Here is a 22,169-nt window from a genome sequence, read left to right as displayed (position 1 = left end):
TATACTGCATGGGCTCTGCTATATACTACGTGGGCTGTGCTATATACTACTATACAAATTCTAGAATACCCGATGCGTTAGAATCGGGCCACCATCTAGTTTCCTAATATTTATCCACTATATGGAGTAAAGTATTGAGACACCACATTTTATAACATCCCATTCTAAATCCATAAGCAGTAATATGGTGTTTGTCCTTTTGCAGCTAAAACAACTTCCACTCTTCTGGGAAGTCCTTTTTCTCGATTTTTGGAGTATGTACTGTATGTGGGAATTTTTTCCCATTCATCCAGAAGAGCATTTGTGAGGTCAAACACTGATGTTGAGAGGACCTTGCTCACAATTTCTAGTCCAGTCTATCCCATAAGTGTTCAATTGGGTTAAGGTCACAGATCTGTGTGGGCCAGTCAAGTTCTCACACCAAACTTGCCCAACCATGTCTTTATGGACCTTGGTTTGAGCACTAGTGTACAGTTATGCTTGAATAGAATAGATCCTTCTTCAAACTTTTCCCACAAAATTGGAGGCTACACCTGTCCAAAATGTCTTGGTACGCTGAAACATTAAGATTTCCATTCACTGGAACTGGAGGGCCTAAGCCAGCCTCAGAAAAACAACCGATGGCATTATCCCTCCTCCACCAAACTTTATAGTTGGCACAATGCAGTCAGGCAGATAATATTTAGTTGGCATTTGCCAAGCCCAGACATGTCCAACAGACTGACAGAGAAGTGACTCGTCACTCCATAGAAAACCTTTCCATTAGATATGAGTGAATCATTTCACACAACCACGGTCCAGATCCGTACTCTCTGGTCATGGACAGGTCCTGTGCGAATTTCCTCAACTTCTGGGTTATCCGTAACAGTATCTGATTCATACCTGGTGCAACATAATCTGTGCAACTCACAGGTGATATCTCGCCCATTTGCGAACCATAAGCCAAGCCTGGGATCCCAGAAGGTAAGGAAACTTGCGCAGTTGCCATCTACGGCTATAAAGCACTGACCTGGACCGAGGACCAGACCAGGGTTGTGTGACACATTCCTTCTACTTTCTACTGCTCCAGAGTCCAGGAGCGGCATGCTGTACACCACCCCATCCGACGCTTGGCATTTTGCTTGGTGGTGTAATGCCTGTATGCAACTACTTGGCCATGTAATCCCATATCATGAGGTTCCTGGCTTGGTTTTGTTACTGATATTAATAAAAGAGGAGGTTTGGACTTTCTAAATGAGTTTCCTTGGCTCCTAAGTACTTCCTCTTTTCAAGAATACCACTCACAGGTGATTGTGAAATATTTAGAAGAAATTGTTCCAATGGTGGCATCCTTTTACAGGGCCACGCTGGTATCGGTGAGCTATTTAGAATTAGTCATTCTTTCAACACATGAGGGGCTGAATTTTATACACTTTGGTAATGGGACAAAATGAACAACCTGAATTCAATGATTACAAGGTTTGTCCATCTACTCTTGTCCATATAGTATAGCTCCAAATTTCTTGAATTGACACAGTAAATTATAAAATTCTGTCTGATAAACTTAATCCCGTCTGGGAGATAACTTTGAACTCGATTACAAAAAAAAAAATAGCTTGCAGTAATCGGCGCATATGTTTTAGAGATGTCAGATGATTTGGAGAAACACAAATCAATGTATTTCTGAATTCTGTTATGTATACAGTAATTCCCTTATATAAGTGTGATGCCTTGGGGTCATCCTTGATTCCGAGCTTTCATTCACCCCCCACATCCGATCACTGGCTCGCTCTTCTTATCTGCATCTCAAAAACATTTCTAGAATTCGCCCTTTTCTTACTTTCGACTCTGCAAAAACTCTTACTGTTTCTCTTATTCATTCCCGTCTGGACTATTTTAACTCTCTACTAATCGGTCTCCCTCTTACCAAACTCTCCCCGCTCCAATCTGTCCTGAATGCTGCTGCCAGGATCATATTCCTCACCAACCGTTACACCGATGCCTCTACCTTGTGCCAGTCATTACACTGGCTACCCATCCGCTCCAGAATCCAGTACAAAACTACTACCCTCATCCACAAAGCACTCCATGGCTCAGCACCACCCTACATCTCCTCTCTGGTCTCAGTCTACCACCCTACCCGTGCCCTCCGCTCCGCTAATGACCTCAGTTTAGCATCCTCAATAATAAGAACCTCCCACTCCCGTCTCCAAGACTTTACACGTGCTGCGCCGATTCTTTGGAATGCACTACCTAGGTTAATACGATTAATCCCCAATCCCCACAGTTTTAAGCGTGCCCTAAAAACACATTTGTTCAGACTGGCCTACCGCCTCAACGCATTAACCTAACTATCCCTGTGTGGCCTATTAAAAATAGAAAAAAAACAAAACACATAATCAGGTTCCTTGCATCGTGTTCTCATACACTTTATGCAGTTAATAGCCCTCTGTGTCTGTACTGCTACATACTTAGGCTATTAACTGGTTCATGCAGCTTTACATGAACACCCGATCCTTACACTATGGCTGGTCCAAATAACTAAAGCAATTGTTACCATCCACCTCTCGTGTCTCCCCTTTTCCTCATAGATTGTAAGCTTGCGAGCAGGGCCCTCATTCCTCCTGGTATCTATTTTGAACTGTGATTCCTGTTATGCTGTAATGTCTATTGTCTGTACAAGTCCCCTCTATAAGTTGTAAAGCGCTGCGGAATATGTTGGCGCTATATAAATAAAAATTATTATTATTATTATTATCATTGCAGATCTCCAACAATGCTGACCTCCATTTTTATATCAGTCTATAATTTACTTTATAGCATAAAAAGCTTTAGTCTGTTCAGAGACTTCAGGAAGAAGTGTGGATTTTCTTTTCTATAACAATGTTTTTCCTGTTTTGTCTGCAGATCCGCCGAGCGTTCCGTAGCATCAGAAACACATTACCGGAGATCCTCTATGTCTTCCTCCTTTTCATGTTCAGTGTCTTAATTTTTTCACTCATGGCTCAAAAACTTTTTGGAAGCAGGTAAAGCTCAATTTTAGTATTATTGTAGTGAGACTATAGAATTTTTTTACATAATTGTTCCATAAACAGTATCATAATTATTATTATTTTTTTAGTAATGACTCAATTTCTACCTCACCTTTTTTTACCCATGAATTGGCTTCCTTATAGTGGAAATACCCTGTTTATCATTATTATTATTATTATTATTTATTTATATAGCACCATTAATTCCATGGTGCTGTACATGAGAAAGGGGTTACATTCAGGGTTATAAATATCGTTTACAGTAATCAAGTTTACAGTGACAGACTGGTACAGAGGGGAGCGGACCCTGTCCTTGCGGACTTATATTCATATTTTTATTACTTCAACAGAGTCTTTCATTCTAAATTGATGGTATAAATTAAGAACATTGTCTTGTATTGTCTTGTATGGGATAAAGCCCTTATAAAAATCTCACCTTTATTGTTCTCATTGCTGCTTCCAATTTGGAGAAACTGAATTTTTATCCAAATTTCAAATCTGGGTGCACCCTTGGTGTGAATAAACCGCTCCGTGCACTGGTCCACCCACTAGTTTTGCATGTCCCTACCGATGATTGACAGCACTAGTTTATTAGGAGGGAGCTCTGTCTGTAGAGAATGACAGGACTGACTTTTCCTCAGCTTTGTCAACAGACAGTTCTCCCTCCAGTTTAGCCAATGATGTGAATCACCAGTGAGGGAGGCAGGGACATGCAAAACCAGTGGACATAAAGGTGAACTGAGTCTTTTTGCCACACCTAGGGTGCACCAAGTACCCTGATCAATATGTGTGATTAAACTTCAGTTTCTGCAGAACAGAGGCAATGATTAGCACACTAAATGTGTGATTTTTATAGAGGCTATATTTCCTAAAAGGTATGTGCTTACTTAAAGGGAATCTGACAGCTGATACATGCTGCCCAACAACTTTTCAGAGCAAAAAAAAACCTGTAATACCAAGTCAGGGACCAAGCCGCACAGGAGACTAGTTGACCAGATCGCTCCCTGGTGGTGTCTTCTCGCATTGCTCACCCTTTCAGTGATGGCTCTCTCTCTGCATGCATGTATAGGGAGAGTTATATCACTTATTAGTCCAACAATATCATGAGCTAAACACATACATAACAAATCCGTCCATTACACTATACTCCCTCAGCTTAGGGGAACTGAACAGAAAAAGCACATTTCACCAAATTAAAAGCAATAATATTTTTATTACAAATTTCTTTAAATAAACTCAAAAATAAAAACACACGCCCCCTGAAGGAGTGCATACTAAACTCGCGTCGGGGTAGAGGGACACGGCACCGAATCCACACATTCAGTAAGTTTTTCCAAGAGAAGTCTTTATAACCATTACATGAGACTGGGGATTGTCAAAAGAGAAGTCAGAGGTCAGAAATCCAAAAGAACAAAAAAGCAGAGTACAGCACGGAGAGCAAGCAAAACAATTGCAAACTGGGCACATAATCCAGGGGTCAGGCACACAGACTAGAAGAGCATATAGCTGACAGGGAATCCCAGCCTGGAGTGAGTATAAATACCCCACCCATATCCAAAAAGAGGCAAGCAAAATTAACCCTGAGAGAACAGGACATTAACCATGTCCTTACCATGACACCAGGTTTCCTTTAATACTTTGTTTCGGTTGACTGACTCCCTTTTAACTTTGTAGCTCCTCCTCTATTAGGCTATGTTCACACATTGCGTTCTTTGCTGTATTTTTTTACTGTGTATTTTAATGCACACACTTTTTTTCCTGACTGAATAGGAAAACTGTCGCGTTTTTTAAAACTGCCATATGTCAATTCTTTCAGCGGTTTTTTTTTTTCACCCATAAAAAGTGGAGTAAGTGCAGAAATAGCTGCAAAAACTATTTGCTATATAATAAATAGCCGCTATCTTTTTTTTGCATGGTGTTTGGTGAAAAAAACACAGGTATGCAGGAACTGAAACCAATTTATTTTTATTATTTTCCCAAGTTTAAACTTTGCCTTTAATGTCTTGGTATCCTCAGATAAGCAGGAATGTTAGTATTACTACAGTTTAATTAAATTAGTGATGTGTTAAAGTAAACAATGTCTGTCCAGTTCAATGCCTTAGGGTACCGTCACACAGTGCAATTTTGATCGCTACGACGGCACGATCCGTGACGTCGCAGCGATCGTATGATTATCGCTCCAGCGTCGTAGACTGCGCTCACACGTTGCAATCACGGCGCTGGAGCGATGCCGAAGTCCCCGGGTAACCAGGGTAAACATCGGGTTACTAAGCGCAGGGCCGCGCTTAGTAACCTGATGTTTACCGTGGTTACCAGCGTAAAAGTAAAAAAAAAAAAAACCGTACATGCTCACCATCTGATGTCCGTCCGGTCCCTTGCCGTCCGCTTCCTGCTCTGACAGATCCGGCCGTACAGTGAGAGCAGAGTGCAGCGGTGACGTCACTGCTGTGATCTGCTCTCACTTTCCGGCCGGCAGACAGTCAGAGCGGGAAGCGGACGGCAAGGGACCGGACAGACATCAGATGGTGAGCATGTACGGTTTTTTTTTTTTTACTTTTACGCTGGTAACCACGGTAAACATCGGGTTACTAAGCGCGGCCCTGCGCTTCGTTACCCGATGTTTACCCTGGTTACCAGCGAACGCATCGCTGGATCGCTGTCACACACAACGATCCAACGATGTCAGCGGGTGATCAAGCGACGAAAGAAAGTTCCAAACGATCTGCTACGACGTACGATTCTCAGCAGGATCCCTGATCGCTGCTGCGTGTCAGACACTGCGATATCGTAACGATATCGCTAGAACGTCACGAATCGTACCGTCGTAGCGATCAAAATTGCACTGTGTGACGGTACCCTTAGGCCTCTTTCACACTTCTGTCTTTTTCCTCCCGTCGAAATCCGTGGATTTTTGAAAAAATAGGATCCTGCAAATGTTTGTTTTTTCCCATAGACTTGTATTAGCGACGGATTGTGACGGATGGCCATCCTTTTCATCCGTCGTGCACTGGATCCGTCGGAAAATAGCGGTCCGTCGGGGGGAGAAAATGTTCAGAGGAACGGTTGTTTTGCATGTCGGAAAATCGCTCAGCGATGGGTCCTGCGCTGCCCGTCGTTGGCTGTAATGGAAGTCTATGGGCGCAGGCTTAGTCGCTGACCGTCAAACACAGGAATCCTGCGACATATCCTGTTTTTCATTCTGAGCATGCCTGGAAGGATTTTGTAGTCCGGTGTTTTTGTTTTTTTTTCTTTCTTTCTTTCTTTCTTTCTTTCTTTCTTTCTTTCTTTCTTTCTTTCTTTCTTTCTTTCTTTCTTTCTTTCTTTCTTTCTTTCTTTCTCTTTCTCTCTCTCGAGTTTTATGCATTAAAATTCAGGTACTACCGAATTCGACGGATCCGTCACTTTACTGGATCCATTATATCCGTTTGCCGATCTTTTTACAACGTTCGTCGATACGTTGCGCCGACGCATTCTGACGGCCGTCTCAAGACGGAGGTGTGAAAGAAGCCTTACCAAAGTGAGAAAGTAAACAATGCCCTACCAATGTGAGAAAGTAAACCATGCCCTACCAATGTGAGAAAGTTAACAATGCCCTACCAATGTGAGAAAGTAAACAATGCCCTACCAATGCGGGAAAGTAAACAATGCCCTACCAATGTGAGAAAGTAAACAGTGCCCTACCAATGCGAGAAAGTAAACAATGCCCTACAATGTGAGAAAGTAAACAATGCCCTACCAATGCGAGAAAGTAAACAGTGCCCTACCAATGCGAGAAAGTAAACAATGCCCTACAATGTGAGAAAGTAAACAATGCCCTACCAATGCGAGAAAGTAAACAGTGCCCTACCAATGCAAGAAAGTAAACAATGCCCTACAATGCGAGAAAGTAAACAATGCCCTACCAATGTGAGAAAGTAAACAGTGCCCTACCAATGCAAGAAAGTAAACAATGCCCTACAATGTGAGAAAGTAAACAATGCCCTACCAATGCGAGAAAGTAAACAGTGCCCTACCAATGCGAGAAAGTAAATAATGCCCTACCAATGAGAGAAAGTAAACAATGCCCTACCAATGCGAGAAAGTAAACAGTGCCCTACCAATGCGAGAAAGTAAACAGTGCCCTACCAATGCAAGAAAGTAAACCATGCCCTACCAATGTGAGAAAGTAAACAATGCCCTACCAATGCGAGAAAGTAAACAGTGCCCTACCAATGCGAGAAAGTAAATAATGCCCTACCAATGTGAGAAAGTAAACAATGCCCTACCAATGCGAGAAAGTAAACAGTGCCCTACCAATGCGAGAAAGTAAACAGTGCCCTACCAATGCGAGAAAGTAAACAGTGCCCTACCAATGCGAGAAAGTAAACAGTGCCCTACCAATGCGAGAAAGTAAACAGTGCCCTACCAATGTGAGAAAGTAAACAATGCCCTACCAATGTGAGAAAGTAAACAATGCCCTACCAATGCGAGAAAGTAAACAGTGCCCTACCAATGCGAGAAAGTAAACAATGCCCTACAATGTGAGAAAGTAAACAATGCCCTACCAATGCGAGAAAGTAAGCAGTGCCCTATCAATGTGTTAAATAGACCATGCCATACCAATTCAATTTTCTTAACTGTTTTTATATTTGCAATTGTGTATTTTTAATGAACTCACGTAACCTTAGTTCAAGGCTGCTCTTCATGCATGAGCCCGGTTTTGTTGTTTAGAATAGTCAGTATTTTTTCAGACATAAAAAAATAAAATTTTCCTCTGAATAATTTTTATAAAATTGCCCTTATTTAACAGAAATCTTGTATGGTCACACATACGTCTTGCATAGGTGGCCTAATGCCTTCTGCTGTTCATGCTTGCAAGGTGAAAGCAAAGCTGAACTTTGCTATTCTGTAAAACACAGTAAAAAAACTGCAGAAAATAAGCAAAAGTGTTAGCAAAATCTGCCTTTTGGCTGTAGGGGTTTTTTTTATTGCCAAAAGATCAGGTTGTGGCTGGAGAAAAAAAAAAGAGCAGTGTGTGAACATAGCCTTATACTGTCTGATCAATAAGGCAATTGATGACTTAATAACAGGAAATCACATTGGACAACCAACTCCTGTTGACCTAAAATTATGATCTGTAACTCTTTGTTGTCTGCCTTTGCTCAATTTTTCTTTTTCATCCCCCATTTCTTATACACTTTGATCTAGATATAGATAAATCTTGATTAAGCTTGCGCAAACATTCAAAACGCGTTGATGCGTGTCATGTGATTTTGTACCGCTGACTGTGTATGTCCTCAGAATTTCTTATGTGAATAAAGAATCAGTTTTTGGAACTGAAATCTCGTCATTTTCTCGTTTTCCGAGCACGCTCGAGTGCCAGTAGTTTTTGAGCACGCCGTAGGTACTCTGTTAGATTCCCCGCGGCTACATGTTTTGCGGCTGTTCGACAGCCGCAACACATGCAGGCAATGTTTAACAAACGGGCAATCCCTGCATGTGTTGCGGTGGTCGAACAGCCACGAGACATGCAGCCACGGCAACTTGAACTTAATTTTCGAGCATGCTGAAGACACTGTATTGGCACTCGAGCATGCTCTGCTAACACCTGATCACTAGTGTTGATGTATTTAGCTTTCTCTAGTTTAGGGTGGATTCAAAATTGAATATCCGTTTGATTGCGACACCAAAGCTTTCTGCCATGCAGAAAATGTATCCATGGACCCCATTTAACAACAAGAGGATAAGTGTCCGTATATACTTTGCGCTCTGCTTTTTGTTTTTTTCTTTGGGAGCAGGGGAGCCTAGGGGCAATTACCACTAACTAGCAACCTCCTCCTCCTCCTCCTCCTCCTCCTCTTCTTCTTCCTTTTCCTCTTCTTCCTCCTCTTGCTCTTCTTCCTCCTCCTTCTCTTCCTCCTCTTCTTCCTATTCCTCTTCTTCCTCTTCCTCCTCATGCTCTTGTTCCTCCTCATCTTCCTCCTCCTCCTCCTCTTCCTCCTCCTCTCCTTCCTCTTTCTCTTCTTCTTCCTCCTCTTTCTCTTCTTCCTCCTCTTGCTCTTCTTCCTGCTCTTGCTCTTCTTCCTGCTCCTCTTGCTCTTCTTCCTCCTCCTCTTCCTCTTCCTCCACCTCTTCCTCCTCCTCCTCTTCCTCCTCCTCTTCCTCCTCTTCCTCCTCATTCCTCCTCTTTCTCCTCTTCCTCCTCCTCCTCCTCTTCCTCCTCCTCTCCTTCCTCTTCCTCCTTTTGCTCTTCCTCCTCCTCTTCTTCCTCTTTCTCTTCTTCCTCTTTCTCTTCTTCCTCCTCTTGCTCTTCTTCCTCCTTTCTCCTCTTTCTCCTCTTCCTCCTCTTCCTCCTCTTCCTCCTCTTCCTCCTCTTCCTCCTTTCTCCTCTTTCTCCTCTTCCTCCTCTTCCTCCTCTTCCTCCTCCTCTTCCTCCTCCTCTCCCTCCTTCCTCCCCTTGCTCTTCTTCCTCCTCTTGCTCTTCTTCCTCTTGCTCCTCCTCCTCATGTATTTCATCACTTGCAGAAAACTTGTAACAGCTGAAGGAGAACCTTACTTTGAAAACTACCTTGACGGTGTGTTTAATCTTTATGTGTTGGTGACTACTGCGAACAGCCCGGATGTCATGTAAGTTCTGCGTATATTGCAGTAAATTGAAATGCACTACATTTTATTTAAAAGGAATGAGTGAATAACTTTCTTACACTGTGGTCACATACACCTATTGTTATCTGTATAAATGTTATTCTGCATCCTGTAATATCATATAGGTAGGAAAGTGATAGTAAAATAAAGTGCAAAAGTGTTAAAGTGCAGCTGTCACTTGATTTCACCATATAAACCGTACATATTAGCAATAGATCTCTTATACCTTATGAGGCTAGTGGGCTGACTGTGAAAATCCATGTCAGAATGCTTGTGTAAATCTGATATTACAATAAGCATTTTATGAGTCTGGCTAAAGCACAACAAGGCTCACAAGTCCCAAACGATTCAGTCAGATAGAGCTACGCAGCCATTTGGACTTGGCTTTTAAAGCAAGGACAGCAGTCCGATCAAAGTCCAAGAGATATATTTATTAAACTATGCAGTTTGTCTTGTTTTATCTTTGGACTGATCTGGTTTAATAGTGTGGGTAAAGCTTGGAAACAGGGCATCTGTCTACTGTGGAATCTGAGAGCAGCATGATGTAGGAGCAGAGAATCTGATTCCAGTGATGTATCACTTATTGGATTGCTTGATGCAGTTTTGATAGGATACCTGTTTTCTCTGCTGTAGATGTAGCACTGGTGGGGCGGGGTTACACAGATTAGCTGGACTGCCTTGTACAAGACACTTAAGGTACCTTCACACGAAGCGACGCTGCAGCGATAGCGACAACGATGCCGATCGCTGCAGCGTCGCTGTTTGATCGCTGGAGAGCTGTCACACAGACCGCTCTCCAGCGACCAACGATGCCGAGGTCCCCGGGTAACCAGGGTAAACATCGGGTTGCTAAGCGCAGGGCCGCACTTAGTAACCCGATGTTTACCCTGGTTACCAGCGTAAAAGTAAAAAAAACAAACAGTACATGCTCACCTGCGCGTCCCCCAGCGTCTGCTTCCTGACACTGACTGAGCTCCGGCCCTAACAGCACAGCGGTGACGTCACCGCTGTGCTTTCACTTTCACTTTAGGGCCGGCGCTCAGTAAGTGTCAGGAAGCAGACGCTGGGGGACGCGCAGGTGAGTATGTACTGTTTTTTTTTTTTACTTTTACGCTGGTAACCAGGGTAAACATCGGGTTACTAAGCGCGGCCCTGCGCTTGGTAACCCGATGTTTACCCTGGTTACCAGTGTAAAACATCGCTGGTATCGTTGCTTTTGCTTTCAAACACAACGATACACGGCGATCGGACGACCAAATAAAGTTCTGGACTTTATTCAGCGACCAGCGACATCACAGCAGGATCCTGATCGCTGCTGCGTGTCAAACGAAACGATATCGCTAGCGAGGACGCTGCAACGTCACGGATCGCTAGCGATGTCGTTACAAAGTCGTTTCGTGTGAAGGTACCTTTAGTCCTACAGTGATAATCTCCTGCTGATAATACACTAATTGTATAGAAGCTAAAGCAAGCTGCTTAGTAAGTGACACATCCCTGGAATCAGAGTTTCAGCCCGAATATTATGATGCTCTCAGATTACATAGCACAATCTTCTGACAGATTCCCGTTAAGACCTGATGAGGTTGGTGTACTTACTATGAAAGTTCATGTCAGAATGGCTGTATAATCTTGGTATTAAACTCAGCATTTTATACAAATTTTTATAAGGAAATACTTCATTGTTCTGGCATGGATTTTTTAGATCTATATGCCGGCTTCACCAGGTCTAAGAGATCTTTTAAATAATGTATGTAGTCTGTATTGTGAAATATGGTGATGGCTCAACTTTATCCAGCACCCGACACTGGATGTAATAGTAGGTCTTATTCAGGAAGGTGTTCCCACAGGTGGAGGTGCCAGTCTGTCATGGTTCTCCTGTTGGCACAGGAGCTGACAATACCCACAGGAGATCGGCCCAACTGACCTCTGAGCTCCTGCAGCAACAGCCGGGGTCTGTGCCAGCACCAAACGTGGCTGTTTAACGCTGTAGATGCTGCGGTCCATAGCGATTGCTGCATCTAGATGGCTGCTAGAGAGAGGGAGCTCCATCTCTAGCTCCATCGGCACCCCTGTGCTATGGGGTGAGGCTGGTTGTCATGGCAACCAAAGGGCAAACAATGGCCTGTAACAACAGTGCCTACAAGATCTCCTGTTAGTGCAAAACACAGGTCCAATGAACGAATACATGAGAACTTCAGTGTATTAGACCACTAATTAGACTAGTAAGTGTTCAAGTACCATAGCAGGACTCCGCATGAAAAAAAGAAAACATTTGCAGAACAAAAACCACCACAGAAAATAAAAAAAAACCCTGAAAAGTATCTACAAATAGTTACACCATTTAAAACACCTTTTTAATGTAAAAGTGAAAATGAAAATCAATCACATCCTGAACAACCAGAACTATAAAGTGCACATAGTAAAGCACAAATAAAGATGCAAATTGTTCACTGTTTCCTCCAGATACCTCAGTTCTTTAAATGCCGAGCTCTGTATAACCCCACCCTCGCCACTGATAGGCAGCTTTCCATGTACACTCTGCATAGGCAGGAAGCTGTCAATCAGTAGTGGGCCAGAGTTACACAGACCTGTTGAGGAGGGACAAAACATCTAGTCCTGTAGTGATAATCTGCTGATAAAACACTAATTTTATTGAAACGGCAACATGCAAGCACAGTAAGTGACACATCCCTGGAATCATGGTCTTTGCTCCTACATCATGATGCTTTCAAATTACATAGCAAAAGCCTGTTGTTAATTCCCATTAAAGTCTACAGAGCAGTGTCTGTAACTGGTGCAGCTGGCCCTAATGCTGAGCCAGGATAAGTCAGGGCCACGGTTATAGCCTGATCTCTGTATACTCAGAGTGCACCAGCATCAGCGCCGCCCCCGTGACTGACACCGGAACTGTGCGGGGAGGGGGGGATATAATTAATTATCTCCCTGCAGTGTTCGATTAACCCCACATCTGCAGGTTAATAGCATTTTCCAGGGGCCAGGTTCTCTTTAAGCCTTTCATCATCCTAGCAATATAAAAGGATGTTTGAAAACCGGTGCAGACATATGCAAAATGCTATTTATTAACTATTTGGTGTAGTACGACCATCTGATTTAAGGTCATTAAAATTCAAACTTTAAAAATTGCTAATTTTTTTTTCATCAAACTTAAGATATTTTGTGTAAATCTTTTTATTGAAACAAGTTGCATGAAAATATTCAATACATAACCAATCATGATCAGACACATATATAATTAAGCACTGGCATTGCAAACATTTAAGTTAAACAAAAAAATAAGTTCTGGTTTAGAGCAAGTTTGATTACTAAAATCTTTCTGTCCTCCTTCGTGTAAACACAAGGAGTCGGTTACGCTGAAGAGCTGGAACAACTTCTGACAGCGTTATATGACAATATCAAAATAACTTAAACTCTAATAATGTTCAAGTGTAGATAAAGGAGAGAAGAGAGAAGAAAGGGGAAAGAGGAGAGGGATAAGAGAGGGTGTGGATTGGGACCTGGTTTCCCATCTACAATTAACCACGTTCTATCCAAGATATCAAATCCGGGGTCTCCCTGAACATGATCCATGGAGACCATATGTTCAACACCCTATCTAGGGTGCCTGTATCCTGCCCAATCAATTGCTCCATTCTGTATATGCGGTTCAATTCCACAACAAGGTCAGAGCGCGATGGAGAATTAGATTGTTTCCAGTACCTAGGTATCAAATTGCGTGCGGCAGTGAGGAAATGTCTAAGAAGACCTCTTTTAAATCTGGCGATGGAAAGATCACAAATCGATAACAAGGCCAGCTCTATATTCGGCTGCATCCTGTAAAATGATAATTTGTTATGAAGATCAAATACCTCCTTCCAAAATTTGTTAATGGGAGGACAAGACCACCAGATATGTGAGTATGATCCCTTTTCTGTCCAGCACCTCCAGCAAATATCTGGAGTGGATGGGAACATATTATGGATGTTGTCTGGGCATCTATACCAGCGAGACAATAGTTTATAGCTTCTCTCCTGGTAGTCAGCGCACAACGAAGATCTAAACGTATGAAGGAGACACTTGGATCTATCCTCTGGTGAAAGGGTTTTGTTTAGATCATTCTCCCATTTCGTAAAGAAAGCAGGGGAGCCAAATATAGTTACCTGATGGTCCTGGAACATCTTATAGAAGAATGATACCAAGCGTGTAGGAGGGCCTGCACCCAGGCACACCGACTCAAAGGGAGTGAGGGGTCTAAAAATGTTGGATTGTTTGGAGATCACTTTAATGAAACTTTTAATTTGCTCATAGGGAAGCCATGATCCAGGGGGTGGATCTGATTCAACAAAGAGGGATCGTAGGGGCTGTATATCAGTTTGGTTTATGTAATCATAAATTACTGGGTGATTGTCTTTATGTTTATGTAGAAAGAAGGTTTTATCCCGTCCGGCTGGAAAGTCTAGATTGTCGATAACTGGAGTCATGGGTCCCGGTATCGAGGAAATGCTGAGATTTTGGCTACCATTTTTAATGAAGAGTACTAGATTTCTTGTGAGGAGGGGGAATTTCTCCCTCGATTCCTGTGTGTTTTTCTTTTGCCAAATGTTGGCAATAGGATTGGTCGTCGAGAGATTAAACTCCAAGTTAACCCATTTTTTAGTGTGTGCATGATGGAAAAGATCTATGACACATGTTCCCAGGGAAGCATAGTTGTAAAGTTGAAAGTTTGGGAGGCCCAGTCCTCCTGTTTGTTTAGATCTGCTTAAGAGCTGATATGATAGACGTGAGCGCTTGCTAGACCAGATATATCGTGCGATCATAGCCTTGAGCCTAGAAAAAAAGGAAGGTGGGAGGGCCATGGGGATAGTCTGGAAAAAGTAGAGGAGGCGTGGTAGCAAATCCATCTTGATGGAATTGATTCTACTCAGCCAAGATAGATGAAGTTTATTCCACCTTTCCAGATCTATCTCCACTCTGCGGAGAGACGGTCTATAATTAGCTTCATATAGTTGTGTTGTTTTTGAGGTAAGTATAATGCCCAAATATCTAAGAGAATCTGTTTGCCATCTGAATGGGAAAGAGGCGCGTAGCTGGGAGACTAAGGAGGGCGGGAGTGAGACATTCATAATTTCTGATTTGTGTGAATTTATCTTGAAATTACTCAGGACCCCAAAACTCTGAAGCTCCGAGAGGATGTTGGGAATGGTAGTTACAGGAGAAGTGATGTATAAGAGTACATCGTCAGCAAACAGGGCCAGTTTGTGTTCTTCAGGCTGAATCTCCACGCCCTAAACTTAAAATATTTTAATTAAAAAAACAAAAAGCAAATCCTTATCAACCTAAATTTGCCAACAACCTAAACAACAATGTATCCTGAAAAAACTGCCCCGGAGTCATTGGGATTTGTAGATACATTCAAAAGTTGTTCCCACATAAAGTGACATTTGTCAGGTTTGAAGAATCTGTCCAATCAGCTGTGGTGTGTAGGGTTCACCAGCCTTCACTGCATGTCCTTGTCTCTTCGTGTAGTATTATTTTTACTGTCCATGTCACACATTGTACATTTTCCTTCCTAGGATGCCGGCTTATGACTACAACTGGTGGTATTCTGTCTTCTTCATAGCCTACATTATCCTGAATACTTACATTTTCATGTCTGTCTTCTTAGCCGTTGTGTACAATAATTACAGAAAACATTTAAAGGTGGGTTTTTGGGGTTTATTAAGCTCATTAAGATATTTGTTAACTAAAATGGGGAGTGTCAAAAGTCAAAATCCAAATAGCTGTAGACCATACATACCATATAGTTTGGTCCAATAAGATAATGGAAAATTGTTGAAAAAAAAAAGATATTAAAAAAAAAAATGGTTATTCATCTCCTAAAGTCTATAGGCACCTTAACTAATAAAAATAAAAGTAGAAATACCTTTTGTGGTTCTTATTTGGATGCACAGTAGATATATTGCATTAGATTTTGGTAAATGTAGGTGTTTTTTAAGGTATAAGCTACCTAGAATCACTCAGCTATATATAGAGATATGCTCACTGAATGACAAAACTATTAGAGCAATCAAAGCATAATATTAGCAGTTCTTGACTAATTACTTTTTAATTGACTTTCAGGGAATCTATCAAAATAATCTGCACCCCCCAAACTTCTAAATGATCATGCTGCTCTCTGTAAGATTTACTGATATCTGTTGCTGCCTGACTGGAAACATGCTTTACTTTATATGCAAATGAGGCTTAAATGCTCTGGGTGTGTCATAGCACTTCCCAAGTCTAGGCTCCACCTTCATCTACTTGACTGACAGCTCACTGACAACATTACTGACTACAGTAATGACTGACAGCTCACTGACTGCAGTAATGACTGACAGCTCACTGACAACATTACTGACATTACTGACTACAGTAATGACTGACAGCTCACTGACTGCAGTAATGACTGACAGCTCACTGACTACAGTAATGACTGACAGCTCACTGACTACAATACACCATGAGATGTCAGTCAAGCAGAGGAAGGCAGATCTGCTCGGTGAATAAATCCAGTGAGGCAGAGACCTGGGAAGTTCTTTAACACATCCAGATCACTTAAATGGATTTTCCCACAAAGTAAGTTAATTGTAATAAACATTTTAATCAATGGATAATAATTTCCAAAATTGGAAGGTGTTTTTTTTAAAAAAATGTTCCTCTGCTGGGATAATCTTTTACATGTTCCCCAGCTGTCTTGTCTGTATCCTTTCTTTTGCTTCCTCCCCTGCCCAGGAGCTGTGGTATGATCAGACCATGTCCCTGTACGGTCAGACACGGCCATTACACAGTACACAGCAGGGGCACATTTATAACATTATCTCAGCACAGGAACATTTTATTTAACACATCCAGTTGTGGAACTTATCTATTGATTAAAATGTTGATTAAAATTACCTTTGTGGGAAAACCTCCTTTATGCCTTACTTGCATATTAATTATAGCAGCAATTATTTTTTTTTTTCGGGAACCAACAGATGGCATGAGTAATGGTGTGGACGACATTTATTTATTTTTTTTTTTGGGACGCTTCATTGGGGGACACAGGAGCCATGGAGACTGACGCTAAGAAAACTCCAGACTGCCACCTTAATGAGGAGATTGCTGTCCTTCTTCTAGGCTCTTTGTTCCTCATCTCCCTGAGAGGTTCTTACACAATTTGACATACAGGGGTTGGACAAAATAATGGAAACACCTGGAAACATCAACAAAAGTTAGTTCAATTTGGTGTAGGTCCACCTTTTGTAGCGAGTACCGCCTCAATTCTCCGAGGTATGGATTCATACAAGGTGTGAATTGTTTCCAAAGGAGTTTTAGCCCATTCTGCAGTTAAAACACCCTCCAGTTCTTTGAGCGACGATGGCGGCGGAAATCGACGTCTAACTTCAATCTCTAAAATCGACCATAAATGCTCAATAATGTTGAGGTCTGGGGTTTGTGGGGACCAGATGAGAGGCTCATCTTCATTAGAATGTTCCTCGTACCATGCTTTAATGATTCTAGGTGTATGAATTGGTGCATTATCATCCTGAAAGATGGCTTTCCCCCTCCGGGAACAGTGCTGGAACCATTGGATGCACTTGGTCACCCAAAATGCCTAAATAATCTCGGCTGTTAATTCTTCCATGAAGGGATATTATTGGCTCGGCGGATCTCCACGAAATAGCACCCCAGATCATCACAGAACCTCCACCATGTTTTACGGTTGGGAGAACGCAGTCTGGATGGAATGCTTCTTTCAGCTGTCTCCAAACGTACACTCGGCCGGAGGTCAGAAATAGGGTAAACGATGATTCGTCTGAGAATATCACATGTTTCCACTGCTCGAGTGACCAATTCTGGAGGTTTCTACACCACTCTAAACGCCTGGAAACATTTGTCATTGAGAGCAGCGGTTTTCTAATTGCAGCTCTTCCGTGGAATCCAGATTTGTGCGGCTCCCGACGAACAGTTTTCATGGAATCTGGGTTCTGTAGGTGTTCATTGATCTCAGCAGTGATTTTCGGAGCCGTGGTCTTGCGATCCTCTCTCACAATTCGCTTTAGAGTCCGACAGTCTCTCTGTCAACTTTGACTTTCGGCCGGATCTGTGCTTTGCTGCGGACATTTTTCCTTCTCTTTCAAACGCAGTCATTACTTTGGAGACAGTACCTCTTGACACACCAAGCATTCGGGCACTTTCTGTTACACTAGCGCCTGCCATACGAGCACCAACAATTTGGCCTCTTTGAAAATCCAAGAGGTCTGCCATTGGTATCAGGTTCTCATCAATGTTCTTACAATTCGGCAAAACAAACAGTTAATTTACATACACATATCACATAACACAAATAATCAACTACAAAACATTACCACATGTCACGGTTTGCATGTTTATCACATGTTTGAAGATTATGATGCCAAAACATTAGGTGTTTCCATTATTTTGTCCGACCCATGAAGTTAGTTGTGCAGCTCTACCTCTCCCTAACAGCTCCAATCAGACGTTCTGATGCTTTGTGGGTCATCCCGGTATGCTCGTGCAGCGGTCAAACCACCTTTAGGGCTACCATTCTTTACTGATTTCAATCTGCCAGTTCTGAATTTCTTTGTTCTGCAGCACTGATATTAGTTTTCCCACCATAAGGACTGATTGTAGGACTTCTCTGGCTTCTGTTTCCCCCATTGAAGCAACCGAGAAATGAAGATTTTTGGTAATCGCTGTACAATCTATTTCTTGTAGTCTTCATTGGGGGACACATCACCCTCCCTTGTTTGTGGGGTCTTGGTCTTCCCACAGCTTTTGCACTAACTGCATACCTGTGTGTCGGCTGGCCAGGTGTAAGCTGTTAGGGGAAGACAGATTTTTTTTTTTTTTCTAAGATGTATTCTTAGTGTCAGCCTCCAGATGGCAGCACATAACCAATGGTTCAAGTGTCCCCCATTGCAGGCGACGAAAATGAGATTTTGCGGTGAGTACCAAAATCTTTTACATAGCGACATGACCATGTAAACAGTTTGGAGAGTTGGATTTTTTCTGACAGATTTCCTTTAATAACTTGCTAATCAGTATGTGATTTTTCAGAATGAGATCCGTAAATTGGCTTACATGAAGCGTCGCAAGATGGCGGATGCATTTAATGCCCTGAAGGTACAAGAAGGATCAGAATTTGTCATTTCAGAATCTACATGGCTAAAATTAGTAAAGTTGGTGGCACCAGACATCAGTAACTCCCACAGAGAACTTCTTTTAAGAGTGTCTAAAGAAGACAACCAAAGATATGTGGGTGAGGAAGATTAATGGACAGTTTGTTATAAATTATGCTGTCAGTTTTTTTTTTTTGTTTGTTTTTTTTTGAGGCTTGGGCCATCATAGTCACTTCTGCTATTTTGTGTGTATAAACCACTCTGCACATGATGGCGCTATTGTACATGGATGCCTATATGCGTGGCGCTAAAGAGTAGGAGCCACAGTACAGCTCCGTGTTAAATAGGGCCACAGTATTGTCCTGTGCATGAGGCTTTGGATAAACCTTTAGTAAGATTGCAAATAGATGCAAGTCCACCAAAGTAGTGTTCTTGCCTTATCTGTATGTGAGATAATTCCTAGCTCCTTACAGGTCCTTCTCAAAAAATTAGCATATAGTGTTAAACTTCATTATTTACCATAATGTAATGATTACAATAAAACTTTCATATATTATAGATTCATTATCCACCAACTGAAATTTGTCAGGTCTTTTATTGTTTTAATACTGATGATTTTGGCATACAACTCCTGATAACCCAAAAAACCTGTCTCAATAAATTAGCATATCAAGAAAAGGTCCTCTAAACGACCTATTACCCTAATCTTCTGAATCAACTAATTAACTCTAAACACATGCAAAAGATACCTGAGGCTTTTAAAAACTCCCTGCCTGGTTCATTACTCAAAACCCCCATCATGGGTAAGACTAGCGACCTGACAGATGTCAAGAAGGCCATCATTGACACCCTCAAGCAAGAGGGTAAGACCCAGAAAGAAATTTCTCAACAAATAGGCTGTTCCCAGAGTGCTGTATCAAGGCACCTCAATGGTAAGTCTGTTGGAAGGAAACAATGTGGCAGAAAACGCTGTACAACGAGAAGAGGTGACCGGACCCTGAGGAAGATTGTGGAGAAGGACCGATTCCAGACCTTGGGGAACCTGAGGAAGCAGTGGACTGAGTCTGGTGTGGAAACATCCAGAGCCACCGTGCACAGGTGTGTGCAGGAAATGGGCTACAGGTGCCGCATTCCCCAGGTAAAGCCACTTTTGAACAATAAACAGCGGCAGAAGCGCCTGACCTGGGCTACAGAGAAGCAGCACTGGACTGTTGCTAAGTGGTCCCAAGTACTTTTTTCTGATGAAAGCAAATTTTGCATGTCATTCGGAAATCAAGGTGCCAGAGTCTGGAGGAAGACTGGGGAGAAGGAAATGCCAAAATGCCTGAAGTCCAGTGTCAAGTACCCACAGTCAGTGATGGTGTGGGGTGCCATGTCAGCTGCTGGTGTTGGTTCACTGTGTTTCATCAAGGGCAGGGTCAATGCAGCTAGCTATCAGGAGATTTTGGAGCACTTCATGCTTCCATCGGCTGAAATGCTTTATGGAGATGAAGATTTCATTTTTCAGCACGACCTGGCACCTGCTCACAGTGCCAAAACCACTGGTAAATGGTTTACTGACCATGGTATTACTGTGCTCAATTGGCCTGCCAACTCTCCTGACCTGAACCCCATAGAGAATCTGTGGGATATTGTGAAGAGAAAGTTGAGAGACGCAAGACCCAACACTCTGGATGAGCTTAAGGCCGCTATTGAAGCATCCTGGGCCTCCATAACATCTCAGCAGTGTCACAGGCTGATTGCCTCCATGCCACGCCGCATTGAAGCAGTCATTTCTGCCAAAGGATTCCCGACCAAGTATTGAGTGCATAACTGAACATTATTATTTGATTTTTTTTTGTTTGTTATTAAAAAACACTTTTATTTGATTGGACGGGTGAAATATGCTAATTTATTGAGACAGGTTTTTTGGGTTATCAGGAGTTGTATGCCAAAATCATCAGTATTAAAACAATAAAAGACCTGACAAATTTCAGTTGGTGGATAATGAATCTATAATATATGAAAGTTTAATTGTAATCATTACATTATGGTAAATAATGAAATTTAACACTATATGCTAATTTTTTGAGAAGGACCTGTATATACTGTTATAGCAACAAGTATTCAGATTGGTTGGTTAGTTGCCTGTCTTAATTTCTGGAGCCATAACTTTTTTTTTTTTTTCAAGTTATGCACATATGAGGCCTTGTTTTGTGCAAGAGATATAGTATAAAATAAAAATTAAAAATGGCACTATTTAGTTTGTAATAAAATATACCGTAAATATCTATATATATTTTTTACAAAAACAGGAGCAGCACACTGTTGTTTGTGAAACAAGAGCTAATTTTATTCAGCCCATGACAGCGACGTTTCGGTCCAAAGTAGTGAACTTTTTTTCAAGCCTTGAAGAAGTTTCACTTCTTTAGACCGAAACGTCTCTATCATGGGCTGAATAAAATTAGCTCTTGTTTCACAAACAACAGTGTGCTGCTCCTGTTTTTGGATTCCTACATTTAAGGTTTGGTCTTTGCCTTTGGGAGCTTTTTTTTGCACCCGGACTCCCTTTTTTGTCTTTTGTGATATATGTGATATAATCCATAGAGAGAGAGAGAGATACACAGTACAGACCAAAAGTTTGGACATACCTTCTCATTTAAAGGTTTTTCTGTATTTTCATGACTATGAAAATTGTATATTCACACTGAAGGCATCAGAACTATGAATTAACACATGTGGAATTATATACAAAAAAGTGTGAAACAACTGAAAATATGTCTTATATTTTAGGTTCTTCAAAGTAGCCACCTTTTGCTTTGATGACTGCTTTGCACACTCTTGGCATTCTCTTGATGAGCTTCAAGAGGTAGTCACCGGGAATGGTTTTCACTTCACAGGTGTGCCCTGTCAGGTTTAATAAGTGGGATTTCCATTTTCTTATAAATGGGGTTGGGACCATCAGTTGTGTTGTGCAGAAGTCTGGTGGATACACAGCTGATAGTCCTACTGAATAGACTGTTAGAATTTGTATTATGGCAAGAAAAAAGCAGCTAAGTAAAGAAAAACGAGTGGCCGTCATTACGATAAGAAATGAGTCAGTCAGTTCGAAAAATTGGGAAAACTTTGAAAGTGTCCCCAAGTGCAGTGGCAAAAACCATCAAGCGCTACAAAGAAATTGGCTCACATGAGGACCGCCCCAGGAAAGGAAGACCAAGAGTCACCTCTGCTTCTGAGGATAAGTTTATCCAAGTCACCAGCCTCAGAAATCGCAGGTTAACAGCAGTTCAGATTAGAGACCAGGTCAATGCCACACAGAGTTCTAGCAGCAGACACATCTCTACAGCAACTGTTAAGAGGAGACTCTGTGCAGCAGGCCTTCATGGTAAAATAGCTG

General features: G+C 41.9%; 1 protein-coding gene across 2 annotated transcripts in view; it reads left to right on the top strand.

Moving 5' to 3' along the window:
• The window catches only part of LOC143804618 (two pore channel protein 2-like), a 100,240-nt gene that overhangs the window by 44,893 nt on the left and 33,178 nt on the right, over positions 1-22,169 (top strand). For both annotated transcript variants that reach the window (XM_077282875.1, XM_077282876.1), the window contains exons 6-9: positions 2,887-3,005; positions 9,516-9,617; positions 15,206-15,332; positions 18,732-18,933. In XM_077282875.1, the coding sequence (XP_077138990.1) occupies positions 2,887-3,005; positions 9,516-9,617; positions 15,206-15,332; positions 18,732-18,933 (550 nt within the window). The remainder of the gene's footprint in view (positions 1-2,886; positions 3,006-9,515; positions 9,618-15,205; positions 15,333-18,731; positions 18,934-22,169) is intronic.

This window comes from Ranitomeya variabilis, chromosome 2 (genome assembly GCF_051348905.1).
Source record: "Ranitomeya variabilis isolate aRanVar5 chromosome 2, aRanVar5.hap1, whole genome shotgun sequence".
Lineage (NCBI taxonomy): Eukaryota > Metazoa > Chordata > Amphibia > Anura > Dendrobatidae > Ranitomeya > Ranitomeya variabilis.
The sequence above is the reverse complement of the archived record's forward strand: the minus strand, read 5'-3'. Positions and strand labels throughout refer to the sequence as shown.